This window comes from Prunus persica, chromosome G1, assembly GCF_000346465.2.
Source record: "Prunus persica cultivar Lovell chromosome G1, Prunus_persica_NCBIv2, whole genome shotgun sequence".
NCBI classification, from domain to species: domain Eukaryota; kingdom Viridiplantae; phylum Streptophyta; class Magnoliopsida; order Rosales; family Rosaceae; genus Prunus; species Prunus persica.
The window spans coordinates 10,715,229-10,741,896 of record NC_034009.1 but is presented as its reverse complement, the minus strand read 5'-3'; the positions used below and the strand labels follow the sequence as shown (position 1 = coordinate 10,741,896).

At 37.4% G+C, this 26,668-nt stretch overlaps 2 protein-coding genes and 1 pseudogene across 4 annotated transcripts; 2 read left to right on the top strand and 1 right to left on the bottom strand.

Moving 5' to 3' along the window:
• LOC18789529 lies at window positions 1,818-3,657 on the top strand (annotated as a pseudogene). Its single transcript, XR_002269566.1, has one exon. The product of XR_002269566.1 is annotated as a xyloglucan 6-xylosyltransferase 2 (transcript).
• LOC18791807 (probable histone-arginine methyltransferase 1.3) lies at window positions 4,791-14,017 on the top strand. 2 transcript variants are annotated; one of them, XM_007223013.2, is made up of 15 exons: window positions 4,791-5,283; window positions 5,781-5,843; window positions 6,042-6,144; window positions 6,403-6,546; window positions 6,788-6,891; window positions 7,014-7,112; window positions 7,205-7,274; window positions 7,513-7,609; window positions 8,141-8,195; window positions 8,393-8,476; window positions 12,301-12,482; window positions 12,603-12,775; window positions 12,852-13,003; window positions 13,095-13,130; window positions 13,212-14,017. In XM_007223013.2, exons 1-14 carry the CDS (start codon window positions 5,083-5,085, stop codon window positions 13,101-13,103), a joined length of 1,536 nt encoding a protein of 511 aa, XP_007223075.1. In that variant the 5' UTR covers window positions 4,791-5,082; the 3' UTR covers window positions 13,104-13,130; window positions 13,212-14,017. The 2 variants fall into 2 exon arrangements, with proteins under 2 accessions (XP_007223075.1, XP_007223076.1); XM_007223014.2 differs by lacking the exon at window positions 13,095-13,130.
• LOC18790727 (isoleucine--tRNA ligase, chloroplastic/mitochondrial) lies at window positions 14,613-26,376 on the bottom strand. The gene is made up of 22 exons (XM_020570111.1): window positions 25,916-26,376; window positions 24,561-24,759; window positions 24,243-24,397; window positions 24,071-24,172; window positions 23,786-23,855; window positions 23,281-23,393; window positions 22,984-23,052; window positions 22,599-22,706; window positions 22,023-22,173; window positions 21,201-21,432; window positions 20,801-21,087; window positions 20,556-20,692; window positions 19,897-20,044; window positions 19,461-19,592; window positions 18,803-18,931; window positions 17,967-18,094; window positions 17,708-17,866; window positions 17,306-17,431; window positions 16,622-16,695; window positions 15,937-16,186; window positions 15,193-15,372; window positions 14,613-15,077 (listed from the first exon to the last, which is right to left on the bottom strand). The coding sequence occupies exons 1-22, from the start codon at window positions 26,000-26,002 to the stop codon at window positions 14,835-14,837; spliced, it is 3,279 nt and encodes a 1,092-aa protein (XP_020425700.1). The 5' UTR covers window positions 26,003-26,376; the 3' UTR covers window positions 14,613-14,834.

Genomic DNA, 26,668 nt, shown 5'->3' with positions numbered 1-26,668 from the left:
GATGCATGATATGAAATCAAACCAGCAATCATCCCGAGGAAGAAATCTTGTCTATAAGCGTGGCAGTTGATGTGTTGATCAATTATTGATCATAATTCATAATAAATACAAATCGATTATCACATTATATGATCAGTTAGTGCGATGTCTTTAGCTCCCTTAATGAAATACAATATCATTTAGTTCTTAAAAAAAAGAATGTCGGCGTGTTGGTTTTTTTTTTTTTTTTTTTTAAGGACCTCTTACTAAATTTGACCTTAAAAAATTTCCAATAAAAATAAAAAGTGATTTGTACTCGATTGATTTGAATAATTATGTGCCAACTTGCACTAAGTTGGTCTAATAATAAGTTAATTAAGTAGCAATAAGAAGATTCGATCATAATTTAATCATCTAAGGTGAAGATACTAGGAAAGTGACTGGAGCCGCGTAATGTTTGCCACGTGTAGCTATCTGCTGCGGACGGTCAAACTCTGTCCTTTTGTCTTGGTTCCAAATCGGCGTCTGCTGGCCCGTTCTTTTCTCAAATCACATGAAAAATATAATATTATTATTAGCTGTTAACTCGTAGCTGTTGTTAACTTATATACAACGTCACACGCGAACACGGACAGATGCATGTGATTTGAATAAATGCAAACCATCAAATCTATCTCTATCTATATCTATCTCATATGCAGCTCGCGTCAAGACTCAAGTGCCCACCCACACGTTACACATGCTTTGGTTTTTCTTCACTTGGAGTTCATGTCGTGATCTCACTACGATTGAAAGCTTTTATATGCTCAAAAGAGGGTTCAATTCCTTTTAATTGTTTGTTTTCCTCTCAGTTTGGTATAGAGATTTTGATTTATTCACTCGACTCTAACACTTCTCTTGCTAATATTATGAGTCGTTTAATATTCGAATTTTCCCTCCGTACTGATTATTAAGTACATTGTTTGTTAAAAATAATTTTATAAATATCATATTATTTGTTGAAAAAAGAGACTCGTTATTTGCACTTCAAAAACATCATTTTGTAAAAGCACAAGAGTTGAGTGTAATAGAACTTCTTTGGAGTGTCAATAACAGTTTTAAATAAAATCTATTTTTTTTTAAAGTTAAGAAAATAAGCATTTTTTTTAGAAAATCATTATGTATAGCTTCATTAGTGTTTTAGTCCCGCTGCCAGTAGTTATTGTTGGTGCGCAATTTTTGTAATTTCCCATATAAATGCATACATGTAGCAGATGGCAGTTGGATGCCATGCGTAAGTCCTTCTAGCTCGAGATTGTGGATCTAACCTGGCGTTGGTGGTGAGAGTAGCCAATTTCCCTCTAATTTTTTTATATAAAAAATAAAAAAATAGAAGCATTTTTAGAAAATATGTACTAGATATGCTAATTCATTTAACTAATTTGAAGGACAATACATTTATTCCTTAGATTTGACATGGATTTTCATTACCTTCAACTTTTTTTTCAGTGATTACCTAAAACTTACGATGCTTATGTTTTTGGTAAATTCTTTTATGGCAACTTTTTTTTGATAAATTGCTATTTTAGACTTTGAGAAATTTATTGTACTTTTGGTGTTATATATAGTAGTTATTGTATTTAATATATATATTTTTGAAGATTATATAAATAGATACTGTAAAATTTGTAAATGAAAAATTGGCGGGATTGACATAAAACGGACTTTCTGGCAATTAAGGTGAGGCGGGATCCACCAGTCTACGTACTGATTCAACCACAGAGGATCTATTCCCTCCAACGTGATGACGTGCGAGAAGAACTTAAAATTTTAATTTAATAAAATAATTTTAAAAGAATAAGAAACTTGTAGGAAGCCCAACACATTTCTGATCTCTTCTTTCTTCAGCTCCACCGACGCTTCCCATTCTCACTTCTCTAAACCTCATCTCCTCCATAAACACCCACAAACCTCACCATATTTACCACTCTAACCTAACCAAATACAATTCAAAGCATTGTGCTCCACAGCCTCATCCTGAACGCGACCTCACACTCCAGTTCCCTTCGGTTCAACTCGGCCGAGTCAGAATGCTGGAGCGGTGCTTAGGGCCTCGCCGGGCCCGCCAAGTCCAGAGGATGCTCCGCCACGGAACGACGACGTTTCTCTGTCTATTCTTAACCGTCGTCGTCCTGCGCGGCACAATCGGCGCCGGCAAATTCGGAACCCCGGAACAAGACTACAACGAAATCCGCGAGCACTTCTACTCGAACAACCGGCGCGTGGAGCCCCACCGGGTCCTCCAAGAAGCCACCACCCAACCCGACCAAAAGGAAGCCGACCCAGCCCAGTCCAACAACTACGCCACCTTCGACATATCCAAAATCCTCGTCGACGAACCAGGATCCGACGACGAAAAGCGGGACCCGAACACTCCGTACAGTCTTGGGCCAAAAATATCGGATTGGGACGAGCAGAGATCCGATTGGTTGAAAAAGAACCCGAGTTTCCCCAACTTTCTCGGACCCAATAAGCCCAGGGTGTTGCTGGTAACCGGGTCGTCGCCCAAACCTTGTGAAAACCCGGTCGGCGATCACTATCTCTTGAAGTCGATTAAGAACAAAATCGACTACTGTAGGATCCACGGGATTGAGATCTTCTACAACTTCGCGCTTCTGGACGCGGAAATGCCGGGTTTTGGGCCAAGCTTCCATTGATCCGAAAGCTCTGCTTTCCCATCCGGGAAGTGGAGTTTCTATGGTGGATGGACAGCGACGCCATGTTCACCGACATGGCGTTTGAGGTCCCCTGGGAACGCTACAAGGACCACAACTTCGTTATGCACGGCTGGAACGAGATGGTGTACGATCAGAAGAACTGGATCGGGTTGAACACCGGAAGCTTCTTACTGAGAAATTGCCAGTGGTCTCTTGACATTCTGGACGTCTGGGCTCCGATGGGTCCGAAGGGGAAGATCCGAGACGAGGCGGGTAAGGTTTTGACCCGGGAGCTCAAAGGCCGACCCGTTTTCGAAGCCGACGACCAGTCCGCCATGGTTTACATCTTGGCGAAAGGGAGAGAGACTTGGGGGGAGAAGGTGTACTTAGAGAGCGCGTATTATTTGCACGGGTATTGGGGCATTTTGGTGGATCGATACGAGGAGATGATCGAGAGCTACCATCCGGGTTTCGGCGACCACCGGTGGCCGCTCGTGACCCATTTCGTGGGTTGCAAGCCGTGCGGGAAGTTCGGGGATTATCCGGTGGAGCGGTGCCTGAAGCAGATGGACCGGGCTTACAATTTTGGGGATAATCAGGTGTTGCAGATGTATGGGTTCACCCATAAATCTCTGGGTAGTAGGAGAGTGAAGAGGGTTAGGAATGAGAGTAGCAACCCACTTGAAGTGAAGGATGAGCTTGGCTTGCTTCACCCTGCTTTCAAAGCTTTCAAGCCATCATCATCATCTTCTTGATCCTTTTTTTTATCCCACTTTTTTTTCTCTCTCTCTTTTTTATTTATTTTATTAAAGGTAATAATACATGTCAATTTGTATCTTCTTGCTTTTCTGATTTGTTGTTTTGATGTATTTTTGTGTTAGAAATGACTTTAAACTTCAGATACAATTCTTGGCTTTTTGGAAGAAATGCATATGCCATATATGTATAGGAGGAGCTCCTTACACTTTGGAGTGGTGAAGAAGATTTTTTGTTTTGTTTTCTTAAATCATTTTGAGTTTTTGACTGAAGTGACAACACCTACCACAAGGTTCAAATCAAAATCAACACCATTGTTCATCAAAAAATAAAAAAAATCAACACCATTTGTGGAATGCAACTAAATGCTTGCAAATTATAAGGCCTTCCACCCATAAAAATTTATCAAATCAAGTTTTGGTTGTTTCGCAATTTGAACGTTTAGGGATCGTTTGATAACCATTTTATTTTTCATTTTTAGTTTTCATTTTTTTTGTTAGAATATAGAGGAAAAAGAGGGAAAATGGAAGTGATAATGAAAGTGGACTGTAGAGATGAGATTGAGAGAGAAGATGAGATGGAAGGATGGGAGGGAAGAGTGACAAAAGTGAAAATAAAAACTAAAAAGTGAAATCTATTTGAGATTGTTTTTACTTTCAAGTTTTTGTTTTCACTTTTGTTACCTCTCCCTTCCATCATCTCTCAATCTCATCCTCACTTTCATTTTCACTTTCATTTTCTTCTATATTCTATCACCAAAAATAAATATTAAAATGATTATTAAATGGGCCCTAATGTTTGGAAATTTCGTAAATATTTGAAAGCGCTTTTAGCATTTTAAAAACATTGCCAGTAATCCTTTCTACATAACAAAAACTACTCTTAATTGCTTCGCGTATTTAGAATAATGTGTACAAGAGAGTATTAGAAGGAAGATTTGTCATAATCGTCCAGCACTATTGACTCGGTCGGTATTTCTAACAATTTCTCACTTGCACTAACACAGGTGTCTTATGAAGACGAGGTCGACATGAGTGCTTGGGCTCCAATTTCTCGGCCTGACACATCGCATTGTATAAGTTAGTGGGGGTGGGTCCAGTCCATGGCCAGTCCCACTAGTAAAAAAGCGAAAGGGGAGTCTGTTAAATTTGGGCCAAGCAAAAAGTAAAGCAAACAGCTAGTCTGGCCTGCCACAAAACTCCGAATAATTCCAAACCCCACTTCAAAGTCCCCAAACAAGCAAGGAACCCATTCCCCCGGTCCCACAGCCGAATCCAACACTCACAAACTCACCACGTCACCAACAGCAAGACCTCACGACCACGTCAGCACGTGTTCCCCTCCCTTCATTCAAGAGAAGAGAGAGTGAAGTCTCACAAAGCTCACTGAAGCATTTAAAACGCACACTCAAAGACTCAAAGCTCGCAGCCGCGCACACTATAAAAGCCCAAGGCTATTGTCCGATGGGGTTTTATCTCTTTCCTTTGGCGGCTCTCTAAATTCTCCACCCTCCAGCTGCTCTCAGAAACCCTAATTTTCTCTCGCAAACACTGTTTTTTAAAATAAAAAGTCAGTGCTTTTTTTCCTTTTCCTTTTTTTTTTTGGTAAAATTGATAAATAAAATTTCGGATTGAGTTTGGAGAAGGCGATAATGGAGGGCTTGAAAGGAGAAGAAGCGCAGAAACAGGAGTTTGTTTTGGCTTCCGTTTCTGAGCTTGCGTCGTCGTCTTCTTCTTCTTCTTTGACGCCTGCGGTTGCTCGGTTTAGCGCGGAAGACGGAGTTGGAGAGCTTCGATTTCAGCAGGAGGCTGAGTCCGATGCTCGCGTCAATGTCGATCTTCAAACTGCTCAGGTTTGCTTCAGTTATTTGGAGTATGCTTTTTTGTTTTTCCTAACTATTGTCCGGTTGCTTATTTTTATTTATTTTTCCTAACTATTGTTCGGTTGGCTGCTAAGGAAGTAGATAAAAGAACAGAGAGTGAACCTTTTAGTTTAGCGTTGTAAGTTTAGAAAATATTTGGTTTCGTTGTTCGTTTGTTTGCTGAGAAAGTGAAGGAAAATAAAAACAGAGGGAAAAAAAAATGTATCTCGAGCATCACGTAAGTGGAGCAATATAGTTGATCGAAGGGAACGGTTTACTCTGTATGTGGTGTGTGCCTTCGAAGATTCAAGTGTACATAAATAAAGATATATATAGATATGTACATATTTCATTTTTCTTACTTTTTTGTTTCTTAGTGACCATGAACGCAATGTAGACATCTGCTTCAATGATCGGTTAAATTATTCATTTTGGAGAAAACTAAGTTTTTTTAATTTGATTTTGGTGTATGTTTTTGTGCTCCTCAGCTGTTCAAGTTAGGCCCCGTGCAGTCAGTTTGCATATCTGAAGGTTCTGATACGGGCACAGAGGTAACCAGAATACTTTATCTATGTGCATTGGCATTTTGAATATTTTACTCGGCATTTTGTACCAGCATCTATCTACTTTAACTTTAGCGAATTTTCTGTTTTACATGTTGATTATATTTTTGTGTGCGGCATTGCCATATGATTTGTTAAAGTCCTGCCAGATGTTAATATCTTTTGACGTTATTCCTTTTGAACCAGAAATTGTTTTCAAGGGGAGTCACTATCCATTTTAAAAATGAGGAGGAGAGTGGAGCCTTCCATAATGCATTTGAGCAGTGGAAGAAGGACTTTATTGTTCAAGGTGCTGTTTTTTGAAGTTTACTTATCTGTGCTTTAACATAATTCTTTTGTTTATAGATTGACCCAAGAAGTACTAGATGAATGCTCATCGCAGATGCAGAACCATAGTTATTCTTTTGTAATTTGGTTTAAATTTGTTTCACTAGTTATTCTGTACTTTGATGGAGTTAATTTTGTCCTGTTCCTAGAATTTGTTTTCTATTGCTCTTTTACAGTATTACATGCCTGTCAATGACGACTCCTTTGTTTACCCTTTCAGGAAAGAAACTACCAAATGGAGAAATATCATCTTCCAAAAGCAAGTTTGATGATAAAATAGAGCCATCTTCTGCTAAAATGTATTTCCACTACTATGGACAATTGCTACATCAACAGAACATGTTGCAAGATTATGTTAGGACAGGTTAGTCCACCTAGCTAAAATTTCCATGCTCATTTTCCATCTTATGTTTCTTTGATTTTGGAGTTATTTAGTTTGCTTGAGCTTAAAAATCCAAACCTAGGGATCACAAGGCAGTTATTTCGATCTATAGGGTTCAGGGGCATCACACATAAATTTATATCAAGCTTTTATTAGTTTCCAGTAAACAATGTTATGAGTAGCTCTTACAGGTGTTAATGATGATCTATTTATCCTTCCTCAGGAACCTATTATGCTGCAGTAATAGAAAATCGTGTGGATTTTACGGGTCGTGTGGTGGTTGATGTTGGTGCTGGTAGTGGTATTTTGTCATTATTTGCTGCTCAGGTATACTCTGCTCTTTTTGATCAATTAAGTTTATGTTTCATAATCTTGCATTTTTGGTTCTGGCATACTTCTTCATTTTTGTTTCTTCTAATGATCATTTATTTCTTTTATGCTCCCTATAGGCTGGTGCTAAGCATGTTTATGCTGTGGAAGCATCTGAAATGGCAGAATATGCTCGCAAGCTAATTGCAGGGAACCCTTCACTGGGTCAAAGGATAACAGTGAGACTTCTTTATGTCATTTCGTAACTTTTTTGTCCTTTCCTCTCATTATTCTTGTCCTCATATGGGACCGTATGTCATCTACATTATAGGTAATCAAAGGTAAAGTTGAGGAGGTTGAATTGCCTGAGAAAGCAGATATTCTTATCTCGGAGCCAATGGGTAAGTGTTTATATATTTGCTTTAGCCAATTCAAGAGCACGTTTCCTTGCTCTTCTTGATGTTAAACACGTATTTTTTCATCTCTATAATTACTCTATTTGTGCAACATCAGCCTTGGCAGAAATTCGAAACATATTTAGAAGATCAAAATAGCTTGTTCTGTGATCCTTATTTTTTATTTTTAAATTTTCATTATTGAGGTAAATCTAATACAAGATTTTCTTTGGTATGGCTTTAGGCACCTTGTTAATTAATGAAAGAATGCTGGAGACCTATGTCATTGCAAGAGATCGGTTTCTTCAGCCAAATGGAAAAATGTTCCCTACACTAGGAAGGTAAAACGATTTTTCAATTCCTCCTGCGTTTGGTTTTCTAGTAGCTCTTGCTGACATTATTCTACTTGTATCCTGGACACTCCTTGAAAATTTTTTGCTTCTTGATTCTCGTACATGACCTGTACTTTTGAACAACTTATATACTAGACTCTAATGCCACCATGAGCCGGTAAAATTGACTGGTCCTGCCTTAATTAGAGTTGTTTATATGTATATACATTTACATGGTCTGTTATTCGGACTCACCCATCTACATTAAAATATCAACCTTGGTGTAGCTGAAAATAAAATATATAAATTTTGATAAAATATACTGTTATTAAACATACTTATGTTGCCTGGTCATGTTATTTTACCCTTGAGTGGTTGGATGATGCAATGTCAGATTCTTTCATTTCATTTGCTTGTGGTCGTAGTGTATTTGCACTCAAATTTACTGTAAAAGTTTCAGATCGATTAGTATTATTACCTATTTAAAAAGGTTGTCTATTAATTTTTTTTCTCATCAGTTCAAATTGATTACTTCTGCAGGATACACATGGCACCGTTCAGTGATGAATATTTGTTTGTTGAAATTGCAAATAAGGTGCGTATGCCATCATCATGTCCTGTTTATTTATATATAGAATAACATAATGGATGACCATTCAGGAAGTTCTAACCTACCAGCCATGTCTAGTGCAGTTTACTAGATTGCTGTTATAAACTTTTAGTGTAATCAGTTTCCTACCTTTGTTCTTTAGAAGAAATGTACATTACTGTGTTTGTTTTCTATATATACAGGCCCTCTTCTGGCAGCAACAAAATTATTATGGTGTTGATTTGCAACCGTTGTATGCATCTGCATTCCAGGGATATTTTTCGCAGGTCTATATTATTTCTTACACATCTCTAAAATTTATTGGAATTTAGTGTGCCATCCATTATTTTGTTGAACTAGCTTAATTGTCTGCAACTGATGTACTTTGAGATATTGTTCTCTTTTTTTTTTTTTTTTTGAATAGAAACATTGTATTGATAATCAAGAGGAAAAATCCTCGATCAAACAAGAAGACCAAAAAAAGAGTCTGACCTACTAAGCTTGAAAAACAAACTGTAAAAAAAACACTAAAAAACACAAAAAAAACTTCAGTAAAATCATCTTAAGACTGCCATCATGTCTCTCATGATGGTAGAGTAGTGATAGTCCTTGAACTGCCCCGAAACCGAAGCCCAAAGGGATGCCCAAAATTTAATTCTGTCCCATAATTCCTCAACCCTAACTCCTATATGACCCTGAAAAATTCTTTGATTTCGCTCCATCCAGATATTCCAGAAAATAGCATGAACTAGACAATCACGAAGGATTCCGGCTCTCTTCCCCTTCCCTGAAATCCTCAGATTGATACTAAGGAGCTCAAAACACCCTTTAGGAATCACCCACTCCACTCCGAGAGCACCCAACATCTTCCACCATAATCTTAGGGAGTACGAACAATGAATGAACAAGTGATCAATGTTTTCTGCATTCTCTTTGCAAAGAACACACCAAGAGGGGGATAAGCACATCTTTGGTTGCCTCCTTTGAATGCAATCGCAAGTATTAATCCTACCATTTGCTGCCAGCCATACGAAAAATTGAATTTTCGGCGGAGTCTTTGCCTTCCAGATTGAGCTGAAAGGGGGAAAGACATCCCTAGTGGTAGAGAGAAGAAAAGACCTGAAAGACTTGCAGGAAAAAGAACCCTGCTCCTCGACCTCCCAAGATCTCCGATCCGGTCTAGAACCGTATAATCTCACATTCCCCAATATATCCAAAAGTATTACCACTTCTGCTATTTCAGCCTCGGACAAATTCCTTCTGAAATCAAAATCCCAATTGAGAGGCAACACATGATTGTTAGCAAAACAGGCTATACTTTGATTTTTTCTCCTAGACAAAGAAGAGAGTCTAGGAAACAGATCTTTAAGAATCCCTTCTTTCAGCCAAAGATCCTCCCAAAATCTAATTTTCTCCCCATTTCCAACAGAAAATCTGCAGCATTGAAGAAAAGAGTTATACCCTTTCGAAATCTCTCGCCAAGGATTCCTGCAAGACACCTTATCAATCCGTTTAGTATCCCACCCATTCGAGTCAATTCCGTACTTGCTCTTAATGATCCTATGCCATAGCGAATTGGTTTCAAGTGGAAATCTCCACAACCATTTAGCTCTGAGGGCTTCATTTCTTTCTCTTAAAGAGCCAATTCCAAGACCACCTTCCTCTTTCGATTTAGTCACCCTTTCCCACCTGACCAAGTGACATTTCTTCCCTTCTTCTAGACCTTCCCATAAAAAGTTACGCATAAGTTGTTCTACTTTGGCGGCCACTCCTATAGGCATCTTAAACAGAGACATATAGTAAGAAGGAATGCTACTCAAAACCGCTTGGATTAGCGTTAACCTTCCACCTTTGGATAAGCAAGCCCTCTTCCATTTTTGAAGTCTTTTCTCCACCTTCTCCATTACTGGATTCCAGAAATTAAGAGCTCTTGGGTTTCCCCCGAGAGGCAGACCCAAGTAAACCATAGGCCAGCAACCAACCTCGCATCCCCAACTGCCCGCCATGTTATTCAGCACTTCAGTACTAAAATTGATCCCCAGAATGCAACTTTTAGCCTTATTAATCTTCATTCCAGACACATCACAAAACAACTTCAACAGTTGCAACAGATTTAACCAATACTCTTCCTTGCCATCCAAAAGGAAAATGGTATCATCTGCAAATTGGAGGTGAGAAACTTCCACTTGATCATGACCAGATACAATTCCATGAACTAAGTTAACATCTTGAGCCCTTTCTATTAATCTGCTTAAAACGTCGCTAACCAAAGTAAATAGAAAAGGAGATAACGGGTCCCCTTGTCTTAATCCCCTAGAGGCTCTGAACTTTCCTCTTGGTTTTCCATTAATCATAATGGAAAAGTTGACAGATTCCAAGCAGCCAATAATCCAGCCTCTCCATTTGACACCAAAGCCTTTCCTTGCCATCACATCATCTACGAAATTCCATTCCACATGATCGTAAGCTTTCTCGAAATCAATTTTGAAAACCAGCCCTTTTCTTTTCTGTTTTCTGACTTCCTCAACAACTTCATTTGCAACTAACACAGCATCTAGAATCTGTCGCTTTTGGACAAAAGCTCCCTGAGATTGGGAGATAGTATTTCCAAGAACCTCCCTCAATCTTGAAGCCAAGACCTTGGATATCACTTTATAAAGACTCGTAACAAGACTAATCGGTCTGTAATCAGTAACCTTCACAGAATTCGCCTTTTTAGGAATGAGACAAATGAAAGTTTCATTTGTAACCCCATTTACGATTCCACTTTGAAAGAAATCTTGCATAACCTTCATGAGATCTCCCTTGACAACCTCCCAGCAAGATTGGAAAAAACTCATGGAGAAACCATCTGGTCCCGGGGATTTGTCCTTGCCACAATCGAAAACTGCTTTCTGAACTTCCTCCAAATCAAAAGGACGTTCAAGCCAATCAGCCTCCACTTGGCTAATGGGACACCAATTTAGCCCTTCAACTCCCCAGCCTACATTTTTATTGCTGCTATATAACCCTTTAAAGAATCTAATCACCTCCCTTTCAATGTTAGCGTCTACTTCTATAACTCCCAAATCCTCCACTTCTAATTTTTCTATGTAATTTCTTTTCCTAGCTCCATTTGCCACTCTGTGAAAGAACTTGGTATTCCCATCACCTTCTCTTGCCCATTTACTTTTCCTCTTTGGCGCCACTTGACTTCCTCCTTCTGGGCCAAATCACCAATCTTTAGAAGAAGATTATCTCTCTCAGACCTCAAAAGGTGATCCAAACCTTCAGTTCCTTCACGTTGGTCCAAAACCAGCAATCTAGCTTCTGCCTCCCGTAAATCACGCTCAACATCCCCGAATTCCTCCTTGCTCCATACTTTCAATTTCGATTTTAGCATTTTTAACCTCGTCATGAATTTGTATCCCTCCCATCCCGGAATCTGGTCCTCACCCCACCACAGCCTGATCTTCCTTTAGTAATAAAAGCTTTTATTTATTTAGAGTAATTCCTTATAGTAATTCCTGGTATCTTCTTAATCATATTCCCATGAGAATTAGGTGTTTGAAGCAAAGAGGAACTTGAAATGAACATTCTGCTTTCACTGTTTTCTGAGATACAAAATGTACCAGAGGACAAACCAAATAAAACTTGACATGTCACCTAGTGCATCTCCAATTCTTCCTGATCTGGTTAAACTCATGGCATGCTCTTCACTATTCATGGTATTGTGAAATAAGGGGTAGCTAGATACCCTCTGCCATCATAATTTAAGAGCCCAATTCCCTTTTAGTTGATTGGTATGGTTTTGTAAGATACCAAACTATTATTGATTTACCCCAGCCTTTTATCTAGGGTTCCGTTCTACAAGTTTAATATCTGTAGAAAAAGTTTGAGGCATCTCTTAAATAAATAAATAAATAAGAGCCCTGGACATCTGTGGCATTAATATTTGTCTTGCCAAGGATTTTCCAAATCCCTAGATTTCTTTGGCTGAATTGCCTTGGTGAGTGATCATTTAACGCTTCCAGGTTCTAGATTTGTGTGTGCTTAAATTTTTTTTTTATGGTTGTTTTGGTTGCTAAGAATTGACGATGTGCTGAATTAATCTTGTTTTATTTTCATACAGCCTGTGGTAGATGCTTTTGATCCAAGATTATTGGTGGCTCCTTCAATGTCTCATGTGATTGACTTTACCAAAATAAATGAAGAGGACTTGTATGAATTCGATATACCATTACGGTTTGTTGCTGCTGTAGGCACTAGAGTGCATGGGTTAGCATGCTGGTTTGATGTCTTATTTGATGGGAGGTAATCATCTGATTTTAATGAATAGTATTGTGCATTTTCAGTGGGCTTGATTTCTTTTGCATATTCTTTCCGATTCAAATTTGTGCGCCCCCTGACTACTTTCACACTGCTTATGGACAGTACTGTACAAAGGTGGCTTACCACTGCGCCTGGTGCACCAACAACTCACTGGTACCAATTACGCTGTGTTCTCTCTCAGCCCATTTATGTAATGGCAGGACAAGAAATAACTGGCCGACTTCACATGATTGCCCACAATGCGCAAAGTTACACAATATATCTTACATTGGCAGGTCAGTTTTTATCTACTTGTTTTGGCTGTGGATTTCTTTTGCTGGTTTACTAACTAGTTACGGTTTCACTCTTCAGCTAAAATGTGGGGGCCTGGTGCTGAGCAGGGAGGAATAATTCAGGAATCCTCTTGTAAACTTGATCTCAAAGAGCCCTACTATAGAATGTCCCAACCACAAGCCTATACAATAACCCAAGATCAGCAACCACATCAGCAAATACAGGCGCAGGTATAGGCTAACACCGTAAACTGGACTCTGTTCTGATTTATTTGAATTGACGTTTTTGAGTCAAAGAATAATGATTTAACTAAATCGCCAGGATCTCTAGGAGCAAAAAAATTTGTATTCGTACCAGGTTGTGTCCTGCATTTGTTTGCAATTTCCTCGCCGTTCTTCTGGCCGTCGTAGTGTACTAACTTGGTTTGTGTTGTTATAGGATATACCAATTCACTCCCAGGATTTCGAAGATTCAGAATTTATTCCACAACCATCACCAAGTTCTGGCGTAAAGATGACACTGGCAGATTTTGCTAGATCCACTGGTTCATTGAAAGACACTTTATGATATGGGCATCTCCGTTTGTAACATAGAAACCACTCTGCTCTAGCAAGTGCTGCTATGGTTCCCCGTTAGTCCCCACCACTACCCCAGTTAATTGGTCTCTCCCTCATTTACATGTTAGGGCTTAACCCTGTAAATTAGATATTCATTTGAGTGCTTGTGCAGCAGATATGTGCAATTTTTATCGTGATCTCCAGCTTATCAATAAAACTCAGTCTGTTGCAAAATATTTTCTAGGCTTGGGGTTATAGGCATTCTGCAGTATGCTTCCCAACTGATTTACATAGGAAATTTTTGAAATGCGAAGACACCAGTAATGCCTTGCAAAGTTAGGTCATGGGCATTTGTTGTCTTTTAGCTATGTACCCTCCCGATTGGACGTGCTCTATTCCTTGGGAGTGCGGTATTGAAGGACAAGCAAATGATGAGCTTGATCTTCTCTATTGGTAAGCCTAATTTCTGAACAGTATGCAGATTGTTGTGTTTGTATGATAACCTGTTGCACACATTTAAACAAACTAGGGTGTGCATTGGTTTGAAATCAAATTTGCATAATGTAAAATTGGATTGCGGGTTTTTCAGTTCAATCCAATCTGATTAGAGCTTAGGATCGGATCTAATGTATATTGGATTGCACTATGGGTTTTAATAATGGAAAAATACTTATTGAGAAATCAAAATTATAATTTTTTTGTGTGTGTGTGGACATATCTGAAAATTGAGACGTTAAAAAGGTGTTTTGGTTCTATAATATACTAGAGTATAAAGTTGTTCATCATAATTTAAGTAAATTTAGGTTTTACTCATAAAAAAACTTTCACTTTTGGAAAAAGCCAAAGCTTTTTCAAAAAAGACAGAATAACCTCTCAACTTTCAAATCAAAGACATGCAAATGTAAAGGATTTCTTAGGAAATCAAAAAATAAATAAGGGTAATTTTGTCCATTTTTGCTTCTTTTAAAAATTCTCTCCTTTGGGCTTTTCTAAAGTCTCCCCATAATTTATCATTCCATTTCAAATGCTTGTGAGACAAAAAAACAGAAGTATGAAACCAACTAGATTATTGAAAATGATAAAATAATTGAATTGAATCGGTCGATTTAGGACGGATTAGATTGGAGATTGGATCTTGATAAATCATAAATAACTCCGAAGACCATGGAATCTCCCCAAAATCTACGTAACACAGTGAAAAGAAGAATGTACGCTCTGCAATTGGAAATTAATCACGTGCCTTATTTCTAAAAAAGTAGGGAAACATTAGAGGACATTCCATGTAAATTAAAACTTGGATTATTGTATTATTGGTTGTAATTTTCGACAAAATCTCCAACGGATGCTGTACAAATGATGCTCTAGGCAATAATATACTGTACAAAAGCCACTCGTCTGCTCAACCCAAAAAGGAATGGATTTGAAGTAAAATCATACCGGAATACTATACGGAGAACAAATCTTGAATCTGAGTTATGCTGTCTACAGTTCTTACACTTTAATCTCAACTGACCACAGCTACAGCTGGAGATTGTTGAATATCAACCACATTATAACAGCGGCTGCAAAGGGTGCTGTGCTCGGGAAACGAACCAACTTGAGGCGAATAATTCCAGCATCTTTCGCACTTTAAGCCCTCGGCACGAGACACTCCGATCCAGACTCTGATATTTCCTTCGATGACGTATTCTCCTTTATGGGGTATATCTTCAATCAGCTTATCCTCCAAGGAAGGAAGAACCTCTGCCTGCATATAAACAAATGTAAACAGCATCAATATAATGTTAAAATCTCCAAGTTCAAGACAACAATTGCAGTTTTATAGCTTGTTTCTGGTGTCAAGGTTAGAAATTTGAACTTACCTGAGATGTTATGAATATACGATGCAATGTGTCTGCGTCGTTGTTGGCTGCAGACATTTCAACTAACCTAGAGGCCAGACTGGAATCAGAAGTATGGAGGTAGACCTTGGCATCTAAACTGGAGCCAATTAACTTTTCGGTACGGGCAACCTCCAGGACTCTATTCACCTCGGTTCTCAACTGGTCACAAGTGCATAAGTATTAGAAACAAGTGAAATACATTGAGACAGATGTCAGCCTGACATACTTTTTCAATGTTATAAGAGCATTCTTCTAGCATAAGCAATTAGATATCTACATTATTTCACAGGTGAATACATGCTCATCAATAAAGTATTGCCAAAGAGGAAATAAACACAAAAAAAGGCGCAAAATCAGACCCCAAAATTTCAGTTAATTTTCACGCTATACAATCTCTAGCAATGGAAATGCCAAACACTTAAACATCAAATTTTTTTACATGATACGGAACATCTTATGCTCACCAAAACGTAGTGATAAGATAACATAGACATATTGGAACTAGCTGTCTCCTTTTTTATCTGAATGCTCACAGTATATTTCTGGCTTAGAGGGGAAACATAGACAAATAAGTTCAAGAGCATTAAGTTTATGATATCAATTATTTTTTTGGCAGAAAACAAAAAAAAAATACAGTTAAAAAATTCCAAGAAGATTCCCCTTAAACAACCACAAACCCAAAATTGGACTGGTGTGTAACCATTAGATGAAAATGGTAATTACCTCAAGAACTTTTTCCCAGAAATCAGTTTCCTCCTTTGGAAGAGAGAGCCGTGTTTTGTTCAAAGCTGGCCATCTTGACTCAAAAACAAATTCAGCAGCAGAGCCATCTTCGTCGGTGTACTGGAACGGAAGGTTTTGCCATACATCCTCAGCCAAATGGGGCAATATTGGAGCAATCACTCTCACTATAGAAAGGAGAAGTTCCGCGAGAACTGTTTGACAACTTCTCCTAGTAAAACTTGTCGTGCCCCTGAAAATGATAAACTATGCTTCATCACTACTTGTGGGGAAAGGAATACAAGATCACAAGCCAAGTTTAATTTAATGATGAATCTGATGAAGGATTATAAATACACAGAAGTTCAATATGAACACTTCAACCTCGAAAGGGGACATGAAGCTGACCTTTGCAATATAATGTGCCAAATCATGTGCATTTTTGTATCAAACTCATTTTTGTCAAAGAAAATTCATTTCATTTTAATATTCCACCACATTGAGGAAATATATTCACACAACCAAAATTAACTCCCCTCCCAAACGAGAATTGAAGGCGACAAGCAAGTCTATAGATAATGAAAACTTGAATTGTAAAAACATATGCGCATCGTTAGGGTGATAGAATTAAAGTAAAAGAGTTATGCACTTGCTTAGAAACTGGTAGATAGAGCAGGGGAAGAATTACCCAACGTAAAGGCGATCTTTGGCGACATCAAAATAGAAATTCGACAGGTCAACAATGACAAACCGCTGTATGATCTGAAAATAAGAAGCCAATCAAATAGTTGCATGGTAATGTTTTCCAGCTAAACTAAGGGCTAAATGGACACATGAACAAGCTTCAGCAGCCACAACCCTTGAGAGATTTACTGCCATGCTTTTTAAAATGATTTTCCCAATGCCTCAGATTGTCATCTAAGTATGAAACCAAGAATGGAAAATTTATTTTCTATGCTTTCTTTTAAAGAGGATAAACCCACCATACATTTACACTCTTTTCTTCGACATATTTATTATTTGGTTTATGGACCAAATACACAAACTTCCGTCTGCCATAATGGCATTTGTATGTTGCTTCTATGAATTGGCACACATCAAAGCACATATTTATCCTCTATACCCCCTCCCTCCCTTTAAATTGCATTACAAATCTCAGTTTTTGTGAGTCTGTGATTTTCCTGTCTTATTCAACTCCCAATTTTCAGACAAAGAAAAAATATGTAAAGTTGATACATCTGTGACCATATAAATCTAGGAGCCATTGGAGAAAAAGAGCCTTTTGAACAATGCTATCATCCAATTGAGCATAAGATTGAAAATTATAAACAGAAACATAACAAAATAAAACCACCAAGATTAAGACGTTCACCTGAAATATCTTAAAGAACTGATAGTTTTCATAGCACTCTCTACTGTTCTTTACAAAATTTTCAAGCTGAAACAGTGCATGCTGGTCAATCATGGGAAGATCGTGGTATGAAATAGTGGTATCAGCCTGCCAACAGGATGTAGTTATAATAAGTAAAAAGAACAGATTAAGAGATAAAGTGCATGAAACAGCATTGTCACTCGCAGTGTAACAAAGAAGAAGTTAATTTGCTTTAAACGAGTTGTGTGCATGCTCATCAATCTGTGTATGCGGGAGAGAGAGAGAGAGAGAGAGAGAGAGAGAGAGAGAGAGAGCAATTATAATATTTCCATGTAATATATTTATCCAGCAAGAGCTAATAAAGATGGGAAGTCTTAAGATGAGCAAATAGGTAGAACATACATGCCAATCATGCAGATTTCCCAAAAGGTATCTCAGTGTTCCTCGCAGCTTCCTATATATATCTGACATTTGACGGAGAATTTGAGGGCCGATCGTTACATCACCTGTATAATCTACACTCGAAACCCAGAGACGCAGGACATCGGCTCCATAGCCATCCTGCCAGCATGGAAACAAGACTTGAGTATGCAGATACTGTTGGAGATTGCTTCAGGGGTCAAATGAGTAGGTTCAAATTCCCTTTACAACAATTACTGACCTTTTGGTTCTTCCCTCCTTCAATCACAGTTCGTGGATCTACAACGTTACCCAAAGATTTGCTCATTTTTGAACCCTTCTCATCCAATACAAATCCATGTGTTATAACACTGGAATATGGAGCCTTTCCTGTATCAAAGAAAAGTGACAGATTCATGTCGTGTATCTAAACAAATATTTTTCTTGTAAAAGAAAAGCACCCTCATTGGCTTAGAATCCATGCAGAAGAATGAACACCTGCACAGAAACAAAAATATACTAGCATTGCAGAAACTTTAAATCACACTCCCTCCAAGTTCAACTACTGTAGTAAGAGACTAAAGACTACAATGCAGCAGTCAAGATATTTAATTCCAAAGATCTAACGTAGCAACCAATCTTTCATATAACCTTGGTTCGTATTCCCAAAGTACCATTCTTATTCACCTATGATGTCAAAACTCAAAGTGCAAGGGATATGAAGATAATGCAATGGAAGGATCGGCATGGCCTTTTGACCATAATTTTCTACATAAATCGTGTAGGGGGAAAAAAACAGCCGTAATATTTGTGATTCTTTTTTCTGTCAAAAGGCTTAAAATCAACTGCTTTACATAACAGAAAAAACCACATCAGGTATGGGTGGTAATAGAGGGAACCACAGGAAGTGTAACTGTCATAAATAAACCACTTGGGTCTCCAATGAAAATGTGGAAAGCACTCTTCCCTAAAATTTATCACTGCAAACACTAGGAGTAATCCAAAATGTGCTATTTATACAAAGAAAACCACATTCAAATTTACACAGTGAAGAATTCCGCAAAATACTATACATGAACATGTCCGGATTGTAATTACCTTTGGTAGCAACACTTGTCAGCAAAGAACTCTGGAACCACCCCCGATGCTGATCCATACCTTCAAGGTACAAGTCTGCAGGAAGACTATGGCTATTTCTTTTTCCCAACACAGCAGCCCAAGAAGAGCCTGAAACATATTATTTAAATGCATGTAAATAAATACAGGAGATAAAATCATGGAGTCAAATTGCAGTTACAGAACCGAAAAGCCAGATGCAGTTATAGAACTGAAAATCCAGATGCAGTTATGAACATGCATCCAAAGTAGTAAAACACTTACTGATCAAATAAATAATATGGCAAGTGAAAAGACAAAAGTCAATAATGTAAGAAATTGGCAAGACAATTATACAACAGAATCGACAAGTAACCACTATATATGTAACACATCAACAAGACGATCAATTATGTTTCAAGCAAACTGGCACAACTTCATATATCATAAAAAATGACCATGGAGATACCAAATCAAGTCATATAAAATATGAGATATTTCAAGATTGCCCTTTTGTGGGGAAAATACAATCATCACTAATGAAAATATAACTATATTCATGTTATTATCAAGCTATAGAGGATATGAAAATACTTATTATATAGAAGTGTAAGGTAATGTTGACAAAGGTTAAATAATTCTAAAACTATATTATTAATACCTGAATCAAACCATACATCCATTGTGTCAGTTCCCTTTTCATATTCAGATGCTTTATCGCGATATTTATCAGGGAGAAGATCCTCCACCTTCATGTACCACCATGCATCACTACCCTTCTCGGATATTATAGCTGTGAAAATAGATGACTGGGGGAATCAATCTTTAATCTATAAAATAAAGCATTCAGATTTCAAAGAATTTAAAAGTAGGCTAAAAAATTGAGCAGTCTTTGCATACATGGATATTGAAAGCACACAAATATGGACCCGTGTGTATACAGACTGGCAGACATGCATACTGGCAAAAGTGAGAAAACCCTCATATTGTATGCAGTTAGAAATATCCCCAATTGATGCTCAGACTTAAATCAAAGATTAACTTATTCAAATCTTAATTAGACGCAGTGCTTTTGGAAATAACCAAATGGATCTTACACTTGATATGCTCAATAGTCTCTTCATTCATTAGAGGTTCCTTGGACTGCACATGATAAAAGACTGGAATTGGAACACCCCATGTCCTCTGCCGTGATATACACCAATCAGAGCGGCTAGAAGTCATTGCAGATATTCTGTTTTCTGCCTGAACAAACAATGGCAATGCAAACTACTGTAAATCCAGACATATAAGTAATGATTAATTCTACAAATGCTAAATCATTATATTTTTCCCAAAATTACTAGGAAGAAATATCTAGAAGCTTCACAATTCCAAGCACATTCTCCATCTGGGCAAGCAGAAGTGGACCGAGTATTAAATTTAATGGAGACAACTTGGGTTACTTGTCGTAAAAATGAGGAAAATAATTATTAGGTTAGATTAAGTTGAGTAAATGCAGTTGAAGATGTCATCATAGTAGCACAATGAAGCAATATTGTTGAATAGCAAGAATACTGGCAATAATATGAATTATATTTGTACAGGGTGCAATAATACGAATTATATTTGACTGGCAGACATGCATACTGGCAATAATATGAATTATATTTGTACAGGGTGCATTTAATTTATGCCAGATAACTAATATGACCCTTATCATTCATACAATAACAAGTCTTGCAATACTAGTCCATAATGCAGACCAGACCAATACCTTCGGTGGAATCCATTTTACATGAGCAATAGCATCCATAACAGCCCCGCGAAACCCTTCCACTGATGCAAACCATTGCTCGGTCGCCCTAAATATTGTGGGTTTTTTTGTTCTCCAATCATATGGATACTTATGTTCTGCATAATAGAAGGAAGAGATTTGTCACTGACACAACTTGCTATAACCGAAAGGAAAAGGGAACAGAAAATTCCCTGATCTGCTTAAGGAGAGGGGAGAAAACTTACGGTAGGATTCTTCCATGATAATTGATAAATGTTCATCCAAGTATTTCACAACAGCACTATTACCATCCGCAAGTACATCAAGCCCGCAAAACTTTCCAGCTTCTTCAGTGAACTTTCCCTCATCGTCCACAGGAGAAAGCATAGGCAGTCCATACTTCAGGCCAGTGACATAATCCTCTTGACCATGTCCAGGAGCTGTATGGACCAGCCCTGTTCCTGACTCCGTTGTAATATAATCTCCTCCAATGACAACGGGGCATTCCCTATTAAATACCGGATGGACATACCTGACACCAAAATTAGAAACAACACCTTAGTCAATAGTTTTCAGTTTCACCTTTTATGGAAAGAAGGAGATAGTTTTCGGTTTCATTCATATGTTTCTTTTTAAATCTGTAACCTGCAGTTTTCAAGATCTGAACCCGACACCCTTTTCCTAACAACAAGCTTCACTCCCCATTTTGCTTCTAATGCTGGCACAAGATCTGAAGCAACAATAAGGAAAGGCTTATTTTCTTCCTTTAGAACATTTCCGGGCCTTCTTTTTTTGTTTCCATCAGATAAAGAAACATCTTCTGGGTCTGACTGTACTTCAACAATGGCATATATAAGCTTGGCATTCACTGCAACCGCTGTGAAAATGAGGGAGAGTAAAATTATTACTTCAATCATTCAAGGAAGTTGCCCATATCTTCAAATGAGAAAATTTTAGCTCTGGTGAAAGAATAAGAAGAATTAGAAGGAAAACATATATTAACCAATACCAATTACCAGCAAGATGAGAATCCTTAATTGTGTAGCAATTGATATTATAAAGGAGAAGAGGCAAGGATTTTATATGGTTTCTTGATCAATAGATTTTCTTCAAAGTCAGTTCGTCCTATCTTCCAAATCAAGCTAATTTTAAGATTAAGAAGTACTTATACAAAATCTAGGCCAAAGATATTTTAGAAAAAGAACTAAAGGCAGCTTCAGAAAACAACCGACTTGTAGAGATGGATACCTAGCGAATTGCCTCATTCACACACAATGATATACCACAGTCGTGGTACTTTTCTGATGACTTTTAACCACTACCATGCTTTATTATGATGTTACTGCCATGAGATACACAGAATGAAAGGGGAACTAATGTAACGAATGAAAATAGTATAAAAATGCTAAAGTATATGCTGCTACCCATACTTCAGCAATTTAGAAAAATCAGCAAAGAAACTCTCACCAGCATTGGCTGGAATAGTCCAGGGAGTAGTTGTCCAAATGGCCAAGCACACATTGGGGAAATACTCGTTTAATAAGCCACCTGAAGTCGGAGAGGCACTGACTAATTTGAAAATGGCATATATGCTTCTCGACACATGCCCCTCCGGATACTGCAAATAAAAGTTTCAGTCAGGTACATGGGAGCTAAACTAATACAAGATAAGAAAGCAAAATGAGAAGAACGTTTGAGCTTGGCCTACAAACTAGTGGGAAGAAATTTATGGAAGGAATACATGAAGGAATCTATGCTTCTATAACAGATCTATAACACTAACTAACTGGAAAATCTTGAAACACATTTGAACCCCTTCCTTTGGATAAATAAAACACATTTGTACTTAGACAAGGTACTCTCGAGGATGCGACAGAGTTTCATGAAGATATGAAGATGAACTAGAGCACAGTCTAAGCCTGATCATAATTTGGAACTATTCAGAAGCTCCTCAATGTCCCATTCTTTCACATGTCACAGCGGAGACATTTTCTTTATTAATGTTAAGCAGATAAAAATCTAAATCATGAAAAGAATATTTACCTCCAATTCAGCCTCTGCAAGAGCCGTTCGTGATGAGGGACTCCAGTGAACTGGTTTCCTGCCTCTGTATATAAAACCTTGAATGACCATCTGGCCAAACACTTCTATCTAGAAAATGGTACAACGCAAATGAGACAAACATGTACTGACTCAATTACATATAACCACATATAAGATCAACATCCTTAATCAGAAAGATGAGAAGGTTTGGTCTCCTTTCACATATTTCATTTCTCTTTTTAATGTCTGTTCGGCAAAAAGAATTCTATATGAGAACCCTTAGTACACATATTTTTACCATAGTATAGGATTGTTGACCATCTTCTAGAAGTTACATTCAATTCAAATTGTCTACAAAGAAAGCATGAGCAAAATTGTAACTAACCTGAGCAGCTTCATATTCTGGATCAAGAGTTAGGTAGGGATTATTCCAGTCTGCCCACACTCCATAACGCTGCAATCAGATGACACAATTAATGTTCAGGAATATTCCAAAGCAGAGGTTTCCAATCTGTTAAAAACTAAATTCTTTTTCTTTTTCAAATAGAAAAATCAACATCCTAACAACTTAAATAATTTCCAAATTATACCTGAAAGGTCAAGAAAAGCATCTGCAAAGTATCATGCTTAAAGAGCAGCCAAGAAACAAACATTGATGTGAGAGGAGATAAAGGGTATTTACCTTAAATGATTCCATCTGAGTTTTAACTGTTTGCTTGGCAAACTTAGCTGCCTTTTGTCTCAACTTTATTGGTGTTAGATCCCTTCGAGCAGCTTGATCAAGTGATTGCAGAACTAAAATAAACAAAATGATGCTGAAGTTAAGCAGCACATTCACCCAGGAAAATAAAGTGTACCTAAACTTGACTTTTACAAATTAAGGGTACTTTAGGGCAAACATAGAGGATATTACAGAAGTCCTAGCAATTTTTATTTTTGTTACATTGGGAGGAAAGAAACCCTGGGGTTTCAATCCTGGGTGCCAAGCAGTGGGGAAGGGGGAGGGCCATAACCACTGTGGTAATCCCACTCGACAAGTCCTAGCAGTTTCTTGATTTCAGATGTGTACATATGATTTATTCAAAATATAAGGTTGCAAATGATTATACAATGCCCCTTCAACTTAGTTTCCATCTGAATGTGTTTTTCATGATAAAACAAATGAGTATGATTGAAACAGTACTTGCCTTTCAACTCAATTGGTAAGCCATGACAATCCCAACCAGGCACATAATGAACTTTATAATTTTGAAGAAGCTGGCCACAGAAAAAAAAAAATACAGGAATGAACTTTATTTAATTTTGTGAAAGGACCATTGAGCTTTGACAGTCAATGAAATGTAGCTTAGTTTGCATATAAGAAGAGGATAGGAGCTGGGTTTGTGTGACTAAAGCTTTTTTGTTATATAATTACATTTCTTTTAAATATCATTGTATCATAGTGAATGGATAAGCAAGAGAAGGATATATACCTTATAACGATTAATAAAATCCTTTAAAATCTTATTTAAAGCATGGCCTATGTGAAGATCACCATTGGCATACGGAGGACCATCGTGAAGAATGAAATTTTCCTGACCAAGTAAAAGTCAGCCAATAAGTCATCTCAGGTAACAAATACCTAAGGCAAGGTATGAAACTTACCCCTGTGTTTTTACCAACAACTCTCTTGAACACTTGACTGTCATCCCATATTTTTTGAATTTCAGGCTCTCGTATCAAAGAGTTCGCTCTCATGCCAAATGATGTCTTTGGCAGATCAACTGTGTGCTTGTATTTCCCATCTTCTTGCTTTGCCCCTTATCAACAAGGATCAACTCAAACAATTAGAAAAGAGGACTATCACGTTCAGGTTTCAGACAAAAATTACAAATAGTTTAAGAGGAACTCTCTAAAAATCATGTGATGGATCAACACTACAAGCACCATCTTTCAAGAAAGAATAATAACATAGAAAAACACCTTCAGCTGCTTTCTTCGCGGCCATAACAGGTCCTCGAGATCTTCGCTTTGAGGAAGAAGCAAACTCATCATTGGAATAACTAGAATGGTGTGCCATATGAAAGAGGGAGAATACTTTAACTGACGACCTATCTCTGAAATAAAAGAGGCCGACAGAAGCTGTGCTTCTAAAGGATGAGCAAGTTCTTTGTGACAGAACCTGATCATGTACAACACAATCTATCAGTTTTGTTTATTAAAAAAATATTAAATTTAAGATGGAGTAAAATGAGATACAAATCCAATCTTAAAATGAAAAATTGAACTCAATCATGAATTGAACCATTTATTTCAAGTAAAATACTGTCGAAATAAGTTCAGAAGAAGAAGAAAAGAAAAAAACTATGACTGTGAAGGTCATGTACAAACTTGTGGAAAGAAATCTTAATCTATATGTTAATAGTCAGTTACAAGAACGAGTTATTTAGTCCACGGTTATATTACCACCATTGTGATTCGGCTGGGACATCAAATTCCAGTAGAAGTTAAGGCAGAGCCATTTTACAGAGTATTTATTTATTTTTATTTTTATACATTTTTTTAAAACAGAAAAAAAAAAAATTTCCCTTTTTCCAGAACTTGAAAATCAATTCTGTGTGCTCGCACTTTTGAATTCCATTTACAATAAACAAGAGACCACAAAAATTTGAAAATGTATTTTTCTTTCTCTCTCTGCATCTTCTACCAATTTGAACAAGAAAAAAAGAAAAGAAACAGTCAAAATTCTAACCATAGAAGTCGAAGTCCCTCTATGGCATTTCATCAAGCAAGTGGTGGACCAAAAACAAAAGCCTACCAACGCCACATAAACTCATTTGCTGATAACCATTTTAATTTTATGCACATACAGTCACACACACAATCAAATTGTAATGCATTTCCCTATACAAATCTAACTAAAAACCTGAATTCAAAAACATTTTCACTTCATCACCAGAACTGGTCAACAATTCCATAACGAGCAAAAATTACAATCACAAAAAGCATCACAACTTTAAAACGCGTCGCAAAACGCTCTTCATTTTATCCCAATCACAAAAAGCTGTTCAAGTAGTTTAAAGTAGGCTCGTTTTCCCAGAAACCATAGGAGAAATGTAGGAAGAAGACAAAGCTTGAAATCTCAAACAGAACCCAGAACTACTATAACGCAGTCGAAACTGCCAAAGTCTTTCTAGTGTTTCCTAACACTTTCTCGGGAACCAAACAGAGCATGAACACTCAAATGTGAGCTACAGTTAAGCATTTGTGTGTGTTTATGTGCGTGCATATAGATACAAATATACAAATATACGTCTCTTGTGTGTGTAAATATATACCCTGTAAGGAGAGGTTTGAATCACAGCCATTGTGGCCTCGCTGGGTTTGAACGAGAAGGAGTGTGTGGCGAAGGACTTGAAGTTCATTGGAAGAGCTTCGCCATTTGGGGACGGGGACTGTTAGCAAAAAGAGGGAAACTCCATGCGGATAAAACGAACCATTTGGTCCAAAACGACCAAAACCTTACAGCCGTTTCTTTATGGATGTTCCGACCCGTCAAAGAAACGGGTCGGGTCGAGGCTCAACCCGTTTTAAAAAAAGATTTTCTGTATGAAGGGGTTTTTGTTTTGTTTTATTTTTATTTTTTACTTTTCGCCTTTCTTCCTAGCTCTATAATATATTTTTATTGTAGGATTTCAATATCCAGATCTTTGTAAACAAGTTTCTTAAAGGAATAAAATTGAGCCAAATTGCACAATAAAACCTACTCTATACCATATAATCGAGTTTACGGTAATAATTTACTTCTTACGATAAACAAATCATTTGTAAAGAAAAATGTACCTAATCCAACAACTTATACAAATTTTATTTTATACAATAATAAGGAGATTCAAACTCGGGTGCAAAAGCAGCACGCACACAATCCTAATTAACTGGCCAAACCAAAGTTTACAAGCACATTATTTGATAAGCAAATTTATAGAATACAAAACCGCCTGTAAGGAAAAGAATCCTAATTGAAGAACTTGTACGTAGTTTATTTTTGGCAATGATAATAAGATACTATTATGTGTACTATAACACATTAT

Coding starts and splice junctions, on each gene's coding strand:
- LOC18791807 (XM_007223014.2), top strand. CDS start 5,083: ATGGAGGGCTTGAAAGGAGAAGAAGCGCAGAAACAGGAGTTTGTTTTG. Junction 6,892..7,013: donor TGTCATTATTTGCTGCTCAG/GTATACTCTGCT, acceptor TGCTCCCTATAG/GCTGGTGCTAAGCATGTTTA. Junction 7,610..8,140: donor ATGTTCCCTACACTAGGAAG/GTAAAACGATTT, acceptor TTACTTCTGCAG/GATACACATGGCACCGTTCA.
- LOC18790727 (XM_020570111.1), bottom strand. CDS start 26,002: ATGAACTTCAAGTCCTTCGCCACACACTCCTTCTCGTTCAAACCCAGC. Junction 22,174..22,598: donor TTGCAGAGGCTGAATTGGAG/GTAAATATTCTT, acceptor TTTTATTTGCAG/TATCCGGAGGGGCATGTGTC. Junction 20,693..20,800: donor TATCATGGAAGAATCCTACC/GTAAGTTTTCTC, acceptor TCTATTATGCAG/AACATAAGTATCCATATGAT.